A 13,055-nucleotide genomic window follows, 5' to 3' on the forward strand; every position below is an offset into this window, starting at 1 on the left:
ACAACGACTACAAGTACAAGAGGAACTTCAGCAACAACAATAACTACACTGAGAAAAATTGAAAAAATTTTAAGGCATTACATTTACTTATGGTGTGACTTGAGTAAATTGAGCACTATCATCTACCTAAGAAGCCAAATCAAACAAACTTAAGTATATCTTGCTTACTCCTTATAAGACTGTCAATATTTTTTTCTCAGTGCAATGACAATGCTGGCAATTATCGGGCATGAATGGCAGGAAGTTTGGGGAGCAGCAGAAGTTGCAACGGCGACCTTGCAATGTCGCAACCACGATGACGAGCCATGCCGCTGGATGTTGATGTCTGTTAACTTTGCCGCCATTTGTCTGCAGTTGGTAAGATGGTAGCTTAGTCACTTGGCAGTGCGGCAACTGCCAACTGGCAACAACTAACTGTTAACTGGGCCCAGACCTGGGCCAGGTACGCCCCCAACATGCATTCCAACATGCCATGCGAAAGTCAAATCTAACTGCATGTTGCATGCCACTGCAAGACAAAATCCACCGTCGCACTGCCGCCCATAAGAAAATGGCTAATCATAATGCAATTTTAGTCGGGCTAACTGCCTTTAGTGTCTGCTGTCTGAGGATTTGGGTAATGTGTCGAGCACTAATTACCGGTACTTTTATAAGACCCGGCTATTTGGGATGACCCCGCAGAACAATGGATTTTATTAGAACGGTCTTAATTGGAAACTGTGTACGGGAAAAATGTTAGCAAACGAGGCTGGAATGGCTAAGTAAGGAGAAAATTTTGTAGCATTACCTATGCGCATTAAAGTCATGCAAAATGCATAAAGTAAGTGAAAAGTAGCTTTTTGATTTATATATTTCATTTTAATAGTTAGAAACGCGCATTTTACGTGCAATTGTATGTTATATTCTAGTTGACATCGTGGGAACTTTGGCAACACAGTGCAATCTATTACCAGATGGTGGCCCAGATGGTCGGAAACTTAAGCCAAACGATGTGTATTTTTCGCATATGCTGGCAATTGGATTATTTGAATAAATCAATTTGCGCAGGCGCATCGTTTCGGATCTGATGGGTTAGCAATCCGAAAATAGGAACAGTTGGGTGGGATGCGATCTGTGATGCAACCCTCGTATCTTTACGGGAAAAACGCCCCCTGAGCAACTGGTAGAGATCCTTTTCCTCCCTTTTCGAAAGATAATAACAGTTGGTCAGCCGCAGTATAGTATTTTGTACAGAAGGGGACCTGCTGCTCGATTGTATCTAGCCTTCTAATGAATTACGGCACACTTTTCAATTAGTTGCATGTTTATACAATAATTTTGATGATTCTCGGGAACTCATGGCGGTGTACACCCTATGATAGAACAACAGATAAAAGGCGTCAGCTGCTGAGTTCTGAAGAGTTTCTCGGCGAGTCTGCGCAGGGTGTTAGCCATGATGAGCTACCCCGTGGTAGTGTTTAATTGTTTGGAATATTATAGAAACAGATCTTCATTATCATAACAACAATTGTTGCATTAGAAATTTACACTTTCAAACTCTCGTAGAGTAAAACTTTGATACTCCTTGACTGGATTTATTATTGACTAGTTGAAAGGTGTTGAAAAAAAATCGATTTGCTCGCTTTTGTGAATATTTAATGAGTTTTAAAATAGCATGCACTCGTTCGGCTAATCATGGAATGCAAATAAATTGGCGCCGCACTTTGTCTATGTGTCAAGGCAATCGGAACCACATCTAAGAGCTGGACCCACAATTGGACAACTAGTTTGCCTACGCATAGTGCTCAATCCAGATTACCATTGCCAATGCAATGCCAATTCGAGTGATTATGAGGGGGGCAAAAAACGCAAATCACAAATGTATCTGCAGCTGCAGCAGTTTTTGTCACACTTTTTCCGCTAAACTTGTCATTGTGTAAAGAGTTTAGCTTTTTTTTATATTTATTTAATTGCAGCCTCTGGGGGACGACGACGACGATGCTGGCACTCAAGTGCACACTTCCTGTCATTTACATTAACAAAGTATTTTTCCTGCTAGTTTTTATTTATTTTCAGAACGCACTCAATGGGTTCTCAAAAGCATAAGCCATTGTTCGATTCGTAACGGGGCCTCTGAATCGGAACGGGGTTGGAGTCTGGATCCGGAGATCGAGTCCCATTCGGGGTTCCTGCAAGTGCACTTAAAGAAAATATAGCTCGATATATGATTCAACGAAAAAAACATAGATGGGAACTCCATTTTTATATTGGCATTATACAAGAAACCAAGTATGCATGCAATTAGATTAATTTCATGGTTTTTTTTTCGAACCGTATAACAACTTTTTAGTATCCTATTTGTTTTGTTTGTTTTTTGCCGTGTCAGCGGTTGCGACTGCGCGTGACGCACGTGGTTCATCATGGTTTGGTGGTGCGTAGGGGTTGGGACCTCGCTTGGGGTTGATTTTAACCCGCAGCACTTCCAGCTTCGATGGCTAATGGGACTCGCCTGCATTGTGCCCCTCGCTTGTGCCTGCCACACGCATTCTTGACCCAAAATCCGAGAGAGAGAAAGGGGCAGCTGCAGCTGCACCAGCAACTCCTTGGCCAAAGACCGAAGATCAAGGCTGCCAGCAGTGGCGTGTCAAATGGCCAACCAGCTGTTGCCATCCCACTAAATCAAAACCAGTCGGCGAGCAAACAATTGGGAAATGGGAAACCCATCCTAGAGCCATTGTCCTTCCTTCGTCGACATATGTGCAGCTTCACAGTTGACTTGGGTGCAATTAGCAGGACTCGCACCCTCGCTTTTCACAGTTTCTAGTTTTCACCCATGCAAATGAGCTGAGTGCATGTTGATTACAATTCAACCCACTATCGAGCCCTATTTTCTTATGGGTCACCACCAAACTGGCAGCTGGTTTTCAGGACATGTCTATTTTTAACATTTTGTAGACCCTTTTGTGGGCTACATTCGTCAACAATTTGTTGTTTCTACGGGGTGTTGCACATGGTTAAGGTGTGTTAAGTTAAGGTAAAGGTTGAGGTATTTTAAACAAACTCCAAAAATGTTTTCACACATCATCCATTCAGTCGATTCTCTGTCTATCTTCCCCTATATTATACAATGTTGTGGCTTGCGTGATTAATTGCCATGTTTGCGGCTGTTATTGTGAGTCCTGCTGTTGCCATTTGTCTGGTTGGTGTGGCATTGGCAAAAAGGATGCAGCTTTCTCGGCGCAAGGCCAGTCCCAATTCCGAGCCCAAAATAATTGCCGACTGATGGTGTCTGCGGCCATCCACCAACAGCTGCTGCAATCACGCAGTCTGTCGACTTGCAACCGAAGAAAGCAAATATTAAAAACCACTTAAGGCGACGCGTGGCGAGCAATTAAAGTAAACACCCAGCATCGGTAAATCCTTTTAGCACTATGCCCTAATTTTGCAATATGAGATGCCACTCGACTATGCCCTCTGCTAGGCAGCCACCGCAACCCCTTCCCACCATGTTCTGTGTGTGTTTGGGCCAACTGGGAGTTGCCATGGCAAATCCCTCGAATTCTGTGTCTGCGCATGCGCGACGCAAAGCAGCAGCTGCGAGCTGTGCGCCTTGGACTAACTGAATGACCTCCAGGTCGGCGACTTTGTAATCCTGCGGAAGTTGATTTTATCACGTGTGTCCATTAGTTACCTTTTGGTAACCTGGAGTCCGGTCGACGGGTTCAAAGTTCAGACTCAAACAGAAAGGAAACTGAAACCATTCGGCGGAATGAAAAGGGTTTTATTTGTATAGTTTTGAATGTTGCTCAGACAAACCCTTTTTCAAACAGCTGCTACTAGAAGAACTTTGTTCCTTTTTAAATGCCAAATAAATTAATTTAAGTTGAATTGAAAAGCGCTTTCAATAACTGTCAAGCTAAACAGATTGAAAAATCTTCCCAAATTAATCAAGCTCTTAAGAATGTTTCCCATTCACTTGAAAAAAGCTGAATGATCTCGGAATAACCGGAGGCAAATATCCCAAAGTGCAGTGCTCCCTCAATAACTGCTGACAGAGTTCCCATCAATTGGAATGTCTTTCGAGTGTGTGTAACCTCGGAGGTTAGACCAAAAATGCCATCAGTCATTAATCTAATTTTTTCTATTTATGGCAAACGATTGATGGGCTTAGACCGTCGACTGCCGACGACTTGACAATTGGCGGCTAATTATGCAATGGCATCCCGAAAAGCCGGCCAGGAATGGGAACTTGGGCATCTCGGTGGCAGCTGGAATTAATTGGTCTGCCAACCGGCGATAAGATCCGCTCCCGGAGACCTCTGAAACTGATGATGAGCAGTCGGCACCGCCGGAAAACTCAGAATTAATGGGCCGAGTCAAGGGGCGACAGTTTTGTCGAGAAAATCAAATTACACTTCATTCGTTTTGGTTGCTATGTAAATCTGTGAAATGGAGCGGCCGATTAACAAGATGCGATACTATCTCAAGGATGAGGTGGTCCCGCACAACAAGAAGGACGACTGCTGGGTGATCATACACAGAAATATCTACGATCTAACGCCCATGCTGAAGGATCGCTTTGATGACTGGAATCGCGTGGGTTACAGGGTTGAATTGAAGAAGCATTATTAAATTTGATAATACCCCCAGACACTGGACTATTTGGTGGCCCATGCTGGCAAGGACCTCACACACTTATTCCATGAGAACGGAGAGCCTCGAACGGAGATCTCTCCCAGCACAGGACGACCTCGTGTCCTATTCCCTCCCATATTGGAAGTGGCCATTTCAGAGTTTTGTAAAACACCGGGGGAAATGTGGAGCCAGGATCCATTCTATCACATCGGCAGGGTCACAAAGCGTGCACGGCTTATACGAATTGTTAATACCCTAACAGCGCAGACGCAGTACATGACCGTTTGCAACGAGGACAGCATCTACGACATCCAACAGAAGTACAAAGAGCGATACAATCACCATGCAGGCAGCTACGAGTGGCGAAAGTTCTCAAATGGGGCAAGTCATTTGAAAATGAAATATAGAATATTGCAATATAATATTTGAAATTTTACCAGGGCAAAAGCTGCGGTGTTCTGGACCTGAATGGCACCCTGGACGAGAATGGACTGATGGACGACGAGGATAGCAACGTGGAGCTACCACCGCCTTCAATTTGGCTCTACTACACGGACGACATAACAATTGCTTGATCTCGATTACTGTTCTCCCTATGATTAATTGTTATTGGAAATTCGTTGTGCAAGTATAGCTCATTTCAAGCTAGAGTGGAGTTGGTTGGTTGTTCGGGTAGTTTACAGGCATTTTAGGCAAATTTCAACAAATGTCATGGTCCACAGCAGGCGGTAATAAGTCAAAAAGTGCAGCAGACTTGTTCAGGGTCGCACTGCCTAGTAGGCACACTATATAGTATGCGCCTTATTGCTCCTGATCGCGGCTCTAATTTATGCGGGCCGGTGGAGCTGTGAACTCGTGTATGACGATCAGGGTGTCTGTTTTTAGGTATTTTCAGTTTTTAGGTGCCTTTGAGTGGGGTACAGCGCCTGCAGCTGCCCAGTTGGCACGCGTTACTTTCCGGGGGGAGTGATCACTGAACTGTGAACTTTGGGTGTTTTTCACCGAGCCTTTCGCGGCCAGAGTTATGGTGCTTGGTTCTGGGTTCTTGGAAGTGCGGCCAGAAAACACAGAGACGCCCACTTTGCTTGGATCCCCACTAAACTGGGGGCTTCGCTGGCTGCCGCTGTGTTATCTTGAGCGCATAAATAATTAATTTCAGACTCATTTTGCTTAATAATTTTTTAGTTGTTTAATTGCAAACCTGTTTGCGCTGGCTTCGCTCTGCCTGCTTGGGCTTTGTCTTGGGGCCAGGCCGGACCATAAATGGTCTGTGGCTGTGTTCTTAATTTACATTGCGTCAAAAGAGGCTAAGAATCTGGCACTTGAACAATGTTGTGAAATATTTTAGTCGCCAAGCATGTGGGATTTTTGACAAGCCAAGGGGTTTGGCAGCAGAAGGTCGCCGATATGTGTGCCTTAATCGCGATCTTGGAAAAAAACAAATAGTCTAATTAACCTCCGGGAGTCGCAAACAACAAGTAACTTGGAGGAAGTAAACAAGTCACGGGCATAAAATTAAATGGTCTCAACTATGGTTACTTTTATAGACCACCACAATATTGCCAATGCTTATCTTAATCCATAACCATTCTGGCAATCTAAAGACCATACCCTCTTCACTGGCAAAAGGAAGTCAAAGGCAGACCTAAATGAAATCCGCCAAATCGAATTGATACCTAAGAACGTCTGGGCCAAGACATGCAGAATCTTGTGAAATTCTCCTACCTGTTTAGTTCTGAAATCTCAGTGCCTGGTACCGCCACCATGATCGGATGACTCATCCGAGTCTGCGAACACGTTTGCGCCTGTCAAAGCCTGGGAAAAAGGAGCAATATCGAACCCATGGGGAAACTGCCGCGGTCTGGAATCTTTGTTAATGTGGTGGGTGCAAAGGAGAGGGGTTACCAATGCGTAGAAGACTTCAAATCCATTGCAATGCCTGGCTCCAAGGAATTGCGTTTATCGTTTGGCCAAACCTGTTTTGGCATTCCACATCATTCGCCGCCCCCCGCACTAGAGCGAGTTCGTTGCCTAAGTCTTTTGTTCGTAGCGCCGCAGAGTTCATTGCCTGTATAGGTAAACAAAATGCATTTGTGTATTAAGCTATATTTGTGGACTCCGGTAGGTGATAGGCCAGTGTGCACTGGGTTGTTAATTAACGGGGGAGAAGCTGGCATTGGCAATTTGCATAATGCTGGAATGCACAATTGGCCACAGGCTGATGGGCTTGTAATTTAAAGTAAATTATGTAACGGGAAGTATTTGCATGGGATTTAAGCATTACAGGATATAAAAGTTGGCTCCTTTAAAACAATATTCTTAGAAATTAAAGGCATTCACTTGAAAATACATTGCTTGGAATTTTAGTTGATGTAGCCGGTGACATCTTTCCAGATCCATTACATAAATTTCCCTGTTCACGCGACATTCCTCGAGCGGCACGGGACTCATCATGAACCATTGACATCACCCGCGGTAGTAGAACATGTAACCCACTTCGCTGGGGACTTTGGCATCCCATTCCCACCCATTCACAAGGCTGGTTAAATCTGAATTCCATGCCGGCCGCATTCTTTCCCATCTCCCAAAGCCAGGCGGAAGTCGAGGCTCTGGTATGCGAGCATTCTTCTTCTGCTCCAGCGTCTTTTCTCCAGCGATATTCCCATGCTAAGCGAGCTAATTTAGTGCTTAGCTCGACATAAACTGTGTGCGGTTCCTGTTTGGCTTGTTAATTGCGCGGACTTATGCAGATGAGCTTCGAAATAGAAAGCCTGTCGAGCGGGACAATCAAAATAATTTGGCATGAAGGTCAAGTCGCGGTCACACCACTCCCAAAAGGAAGTAACCAACTCCAACGCCTCCGAAAATGGGCAGCTTAGATCCAACATCCGTTATGGCTCAATATCATTTACTTTTACTGTTTTTCAGTTCTTAACTGGCCTGGCCGCTTGGCCTGGGACTCCTCCATCTATTGTGTTGGCTGCCACGCCCATTTCCACCAATAGTGTTTTGCATTTGGCATACAAAGTGTTGACCGCTGCATTTGGCACTTGGCATTCCACACCAAACAGCCACGACAAATTAAATAATAAATTTACGAAAGGAAAAAAAGGAATGCGACAACTCAAAGCGGAACCAAATTAGGAAGTAGCCACACCACAAAGTTCCCCAACACCATATTCGGGGGCTCACTGTACCTGACCAACTGTCGTTGGCATATTAATTGTGGGGTGATTGATATGCTGGCTTCTTCAATGGTTAAGTTAAGTTTTACTGATTTAATGATATATTTACTTTGAATTTATCAAATTGTTACTATGTCAGTCTATGAAAAGGAGTTTACTGTTCAGTAAATCCTTTGAATTTTTAAGTTTCTGATTCCTTAGCATATTGTAACCTTTATTGAACCCTATAAAATCAAAATAAAAAGTGTCAAATTTAAGTTATTTCCTTTCTTCGATTCTCTCCCGCCAAATTGATATGCCAGTTTTGCACCTCACTTGCCTTTGTGACTAATCATAAATTATTCAAAGCCCAACTGCTTCCGTTTTGGACTGGAGTGTCTGTCAGTCTGCCAGTCAGTCCGTCACTGCGCCTATATAAATATATGTCTTCTTGGATGTCTGCTGGTGCTGGTGTGCTCCATGGCAGATTGACGAGGTTCGTTGGGGACTGGGACTATCAGTGGCCAGTGGGTCAGCGGGGGGTGCTGCATTTTCTTGTGGTTTTGAAGCCTGTGTCCAGCTGCTCGTATAAATATCCATTGGCAATAAGAACTCCAAGCTTATTTTACATTTTATTGTATAATTTTCGGATGTGGTTGCCAAAGAATAGCTGGAAAAAAGACGAGGTCCGTTCTGACTGGCATACATTAACGCGTGCAACTAAATGAAAATAAATAAATTTCGTATTTACATTGGGGTTCTGCTCGGCTGCCCATCAGGTATGTCGCGAAGATCGGCAGACAATGGGGCGGTTTTCTCAGAGCACTATGCAAATCGAATGGCGGCTGGCGGCTACAAGGGGTTAAGGTTCGGGCGGGCCTCAATTTATGGTTATTAACACAATATTTATTGTCGCTCCCTGGTTAATTAGCGGGCGCGGTCTTTCTGGGAAACAGAATCAAATGGTTCCCATGCAAATCGCCTGGCCAAAAAATCAATTAAAAGCGCACGTGACGGGCGTTCAACTACCCACATCTGCATCCTTTCCCGCCTGCTTGTCATTCCACTTGGGTGTTTTTTAGTTGACCAAGCATTTCCTGTCCCAGGGGATTTCCCTGGGAGTCCGTTAGGCTGGCCTTGTGTTTCCTCTGTATGATTATAATATCTAAAGCGAAAGGGCGTGGGAGCCACTCTGACTTTCAAATCAATTTCACTGGCTTTAAATTCTATTGATTTATGGGTCTGCGGGTTTCATTTGATGAGTTTTTTAAGAGGGCGCAAGGAATATCAAACTGTGATCTATATTTTTTGGTGCTTGGGGTGGCTAAGCGTTTGCCAAATTGAATTGTTTACTTGGGCTGAGTACTCAGCCATTAAATTGGATTTGATTTATGCGAGACAAGTGCCTAACTGATCTTGTTAAAATTTATGAGTTCCTGCGAAGGGTTGCAACTGTGTGAACTGAGGGCGGCAGGGATTATAAGGGTTCGAATAGGTTGGCATAAATATTAGTTTAAGATACACTTTTTGTCACACGCACTGACCACAGTCAAAAGTTTTGAGCTGAAATCGAAAACCACACATTGATGAGACAACAAGAAGTCTTCAATCAGGTCTACGTTATCTTTTTCCTGACCATTGGGTACTCGTGTAACTCGTTTCTAGAGAGGAATAATAAAAACAGGTAGCTTCACTTTCTAACAATGATTGGTGGGCAACCTTTTCTTTTCAGTTTCTTCCTCTGAGGAGTAATGAGCGCTTTTTTAAGTTGATAATTACGATGAAACAGCAGAAACAGGGGCAGAAACAGAAGCCGAGATTCAGGAATACAATGGCAAGCACAGCTCATTTGGTTAGCCCCAAAGGCCTGGCCAAGATGAATTGTGTTTTCTGGTCAAAAACTTCAGGGGCGAGGAGGCTTAGGTAAAACATTTGTTTACACATGAAAATACCAGTAGCCGATTGCTTCGAAGACACAAAGATCTGCTGCGAGGGATCCAAACAGAAAGGGCGGCTAGAATGAGTGATATTCTGGGAGCAGCGTGGGAAACGCCTTATGTAACTCGCTGTAAGGTGTCCCTCAGATTCCCAGAGTCTTATTAAATACCATGATCTGGTTGTAATTTCTAAGCTGATTTGGGGGAACCCCTTTGCGAATCAATTAAGGGCACAGAGAATCGCCTTTGACACCTCAATTACACATGCAAATGCAGAAACATTGGCAAACAGAACTACAAAGGGGGTAAAATTCGAATTACAAATATTTTTAGAAGTCTTTGTGTGATCTGCAGTAATGGGAAATAAAATATTGCTGACTAATAATGATCTAATAATGACGGAAAAGTTATCACCAGCTCTTTCCTTCACACCCGCATGCAATATTATTTTAAAGAAATTTCCATAAATCACTTAATAAATGAAAAACCATAAAAGTAGCAATTAAAAGCTGTTTCACATTCATAATAACATGAAATTGTCTGTTAATTAGCAATTATGAGGGCACACTTTGCCGCTTGCCAACAGATTAAGATGGGGTAAAGCCCATAAGCTCTTCAGCAGATCGCTGGAAGAGCAGCCCTCTGAGGCATTTGGCGAATCTGATGGAGTAGCTGGAACCCACTGGCCAGGCCATAATCCAACCACCATGCCATGGATCGCCGGACCAAGCCCGTCGCCCGCACTTAGTCGCACCACACACTCTTGCTTTCATGTCGGGCTGCCATTATAATTATGGCGACGAGTCTGCCGTTTCTTTTTCCAGCTCTGCGGCATTTTCCAGAGCTCTTTTCATTACATTTAATGCCACAAAGGAATTTGAAAAGCATAACAACAACAAAGCAATACGTCGCTGCTGACGTCGCATTGGTCGGCCAAGTAGAACTTATATATATGCACTGGGCAAATAGTTCTTATATATGGTTTTAAGAGTTTGGCAAGGATAACTCACTTTTCTGTTTCGCAAAAAAATAAAAACTTTAAATGTTTTTTTTTAATTTGATCTTAAATAAATCCTTTTTTCTCTCAGTGTAGGATGTGGACGCGCTCGGTTGACTTTCATGGATCAGTTGGGGCGGGCAGCTCGCAGCTCCACAACTCCAAAGCGATAGCATGTTCCTCTGTTTTTGTTGCTGCGCGCTGTTTGTTCTGCCATATACTATACTATACCCATACTACACTATACCTATACTATACTATACTATATAGTATTTGTTGCTGTTGTTGCAGTCATTACCGGCATGACAAGCACAAAAATGCGTCGTCGTTCGTGCGCAGACGTTGCCGCTGCCCGCAAAAAACCAAAGTTGCATTTAACTAGTCGAGGCATTGGAATAGGGCTAGGCCATTTTAGACCCTAGTCCAGCGCTAGTTACTCCAACTATGCAGTTTCCATCGATTGATGGAGTCGGAGTGAACTCGGTTGAACCGCCGGCTTGGACAACACGTGTCTAAGTCGATGGCCGGACGGGAGCTGATTTCCATATCTCTATCTGGCGGACGCACTTGGGTAGCTTGGATTGCAGATACAAGTACTTAGAAGTAATCTTCCTCCTCTAAATGCAGCCAGGCGTTTCGACAGAACAAGATCAAAGGGGCCAACGAAACGAGCCACTAATTTGATTCGTTAACAAAAAGTTGGTGCTACTGGTAGTGGGATAAGCTTAAAGGGATAGAACAGATATGATCCAAGGCGATTGCCTGAATCTCTGACAAAAAGGGTAACTCTTTTATTTATCCGACAGTTTGCCGCAGAAATCTTGTAAATACAATTTAGATATTTCAGACATCATCATCTTCTCTGCCCAAAGGTAATATCAATAAAAATCAGCTATAATATTCTATCCGAACATCAACTCTCAAAGCAATTACAGCCTTCTAATAACCTGAAATCTAAGCCCAACTATATTTGGCAATCATCGACAACATGGGCCGCACCCCGTCCCAGTTGAGAATGCTTCGAGTCCGACAAGTGGTCAGGTTTCCAGCACCGAAAGTTTCAGAGATTGTTGCCGGGCCAGTGAGCAGCTTTAATCTCGGATCTGCACACTCGAATGGCACACGAGTATAGAGTTTAAGATTTTGTGAATCTGGCTAGCTGTTAATCATAACCATGATACTCCAAAAAAAATGTACAAAAAATGTCGAAGAAAATGTTTTTGACTTCCGTTCGGCCAAATCATACTGGTATCCCGATCCCTATCTCGGGTTTCGATCCTCTGAGGCTGGACAACCGCAAAGTGGAAACGGAAGTGTCGCCGTCCGAACAGGTAGATGATGCCCCCATTAATTGTGACCTTTAGGACTCGTCGTCTGGCACAGAAACCCCAGCAATGCCACTGCAACCAACTAAAATCGAGTCTGCAACCAGTTGCAATGCTGCTTTTTGTCGCACTTCGGATGCAGTTTCTTCGTGGATCTGGTGCCTGGTGACCATTTAGCAGCAAAAAGGCAGCTATGAATGGTAAATGGCAGTGCGAACCACTCTGCAATTACATGACCAGCTGCCAGCAGTTGGTTTGCACTAGGAGGGCGGAGGAGGGGATTGGGCTAAGGTAGTTGCACTCATCACGTATTGGGAGGTAGCATACATGGGCATACTTAAGGGGCAATAATGTGGTTTATCAGCAAGTAGCCACTGAGTTCGATACGGGCATGTTATGACAAGGATGAGATGTGGACAACTGGTTGGCAGTACTCCTTCTTCGCTCACAGGGAAGCTCTAATTCAGTGATGCTCAGTTGGGCAGGATAAATCATTTAGAAGTGCTCTTGGAAAATGAAAAGATGAATGATGAAAATTCCAAAAATTAGTAATAAATATATAAAATACCATAAAAAGTATTGATTTTAAGCCTAGATCAAAGATATATGATATCGAAGCTTAAGAAGGGAAGCCCTTTTTGTTACCCAAATCTCGCCACTTCCTCGAAGATTTCCATCTATTTTTTCTGGTGTAGTGCCCTGCAGATCATTAAGACGCCAGACCAGAATGAGCTGGCCAAACGGAGAGGAGATGGCGAGGCAAAGTGCACATCCGTAGAAGGACATCTGATCGCTTTTTGTCGTGGCATTACACAACCGCAAAGTATCCGGGAGGAGGGGGAGGTAGGTATTAAGGGAGCAGGGGGAGCATTGGGAGGAGCAGCAGTTTGGGGAGGGAGTGCAAAGAAGAGCTAAAGATGAAAGTGCAGACAAAGCACTGACTGAGTCCCCAAGCCGAAAGTTGTTGTCTCCACTATTTCTTTAGCACTGAGCGAAAGTAGTAGCAATATTAATCAGA

The 13,055-nt window shown here is 43.9% G+C and overlaps 1 protein-coding gene across 1 annotated transcript; it reads left to right on the forward strand.

The window, feature by feature from the left end:
- The first annotated feature begins 4,323 nt into the window (after window positions 1–4,323).
- On the forward strand, window positions 4,324–5,264 carry LOC6730949 (cytochrome b5 domain-containing protein 1). Its single transcript, XM_002078076.2, has 3 exons — window positions 4,324–4,575; window positions 4,630–4,995; window positions 5,055–5,264. Exons 1-3 carry the CDS (start codon window positions 4,429–4,431, stop codon window positions 5,187–5,189), a joined length of 648 nt encoding a protein of 215 aa, XP_002078112.1. The 5' UTR covers window positions 4,324–4,428; the 3' UTR covers window positions 5,190–5,264.
- The last annotated feature ends 7,791 nt before the right edge of the window (window positions 5,265–13,055 follow it).

This window comes from Drosophila simulans, chromosome 2L (genome assembly GCF_016746395.2).
Source record: "Drosophila simulans strain w501 chromosome 2L, Prin_Dsim_3.1, whole genome shotgun sequence".
Taxonomy (NCBI): Eukaryota; Metazoa; Arthropoda; class Insecta; order Diptera; family Drosophilidae; genus Drosophila; species Drosophila simulans.

Bases quoted from the DNA above. Each gene is read 5' to 3' on its own strand.
- LOC6730949 (XM_002078076.2), top strand. From the start codon at position 4,429: ATGGAGCGGCCGATTAACAAGATGCGATACTATCTCAAGGATGAGGTG. The intron at 4,576-4,629 runs GTGGGTTACAGG...TAATACCCCCAG, and splicing joins GCTTTGATGACTGGAATCGC to ACACTGGACTATTTGGTGGC. The intron at 4,996-5,054 runs GCAAGTCATTTG...AAATTTTACCAG, and splicing joins GGCGAAAGTTCTCAAATGGG to GGCAAAAGCTGCGGTGTTCT.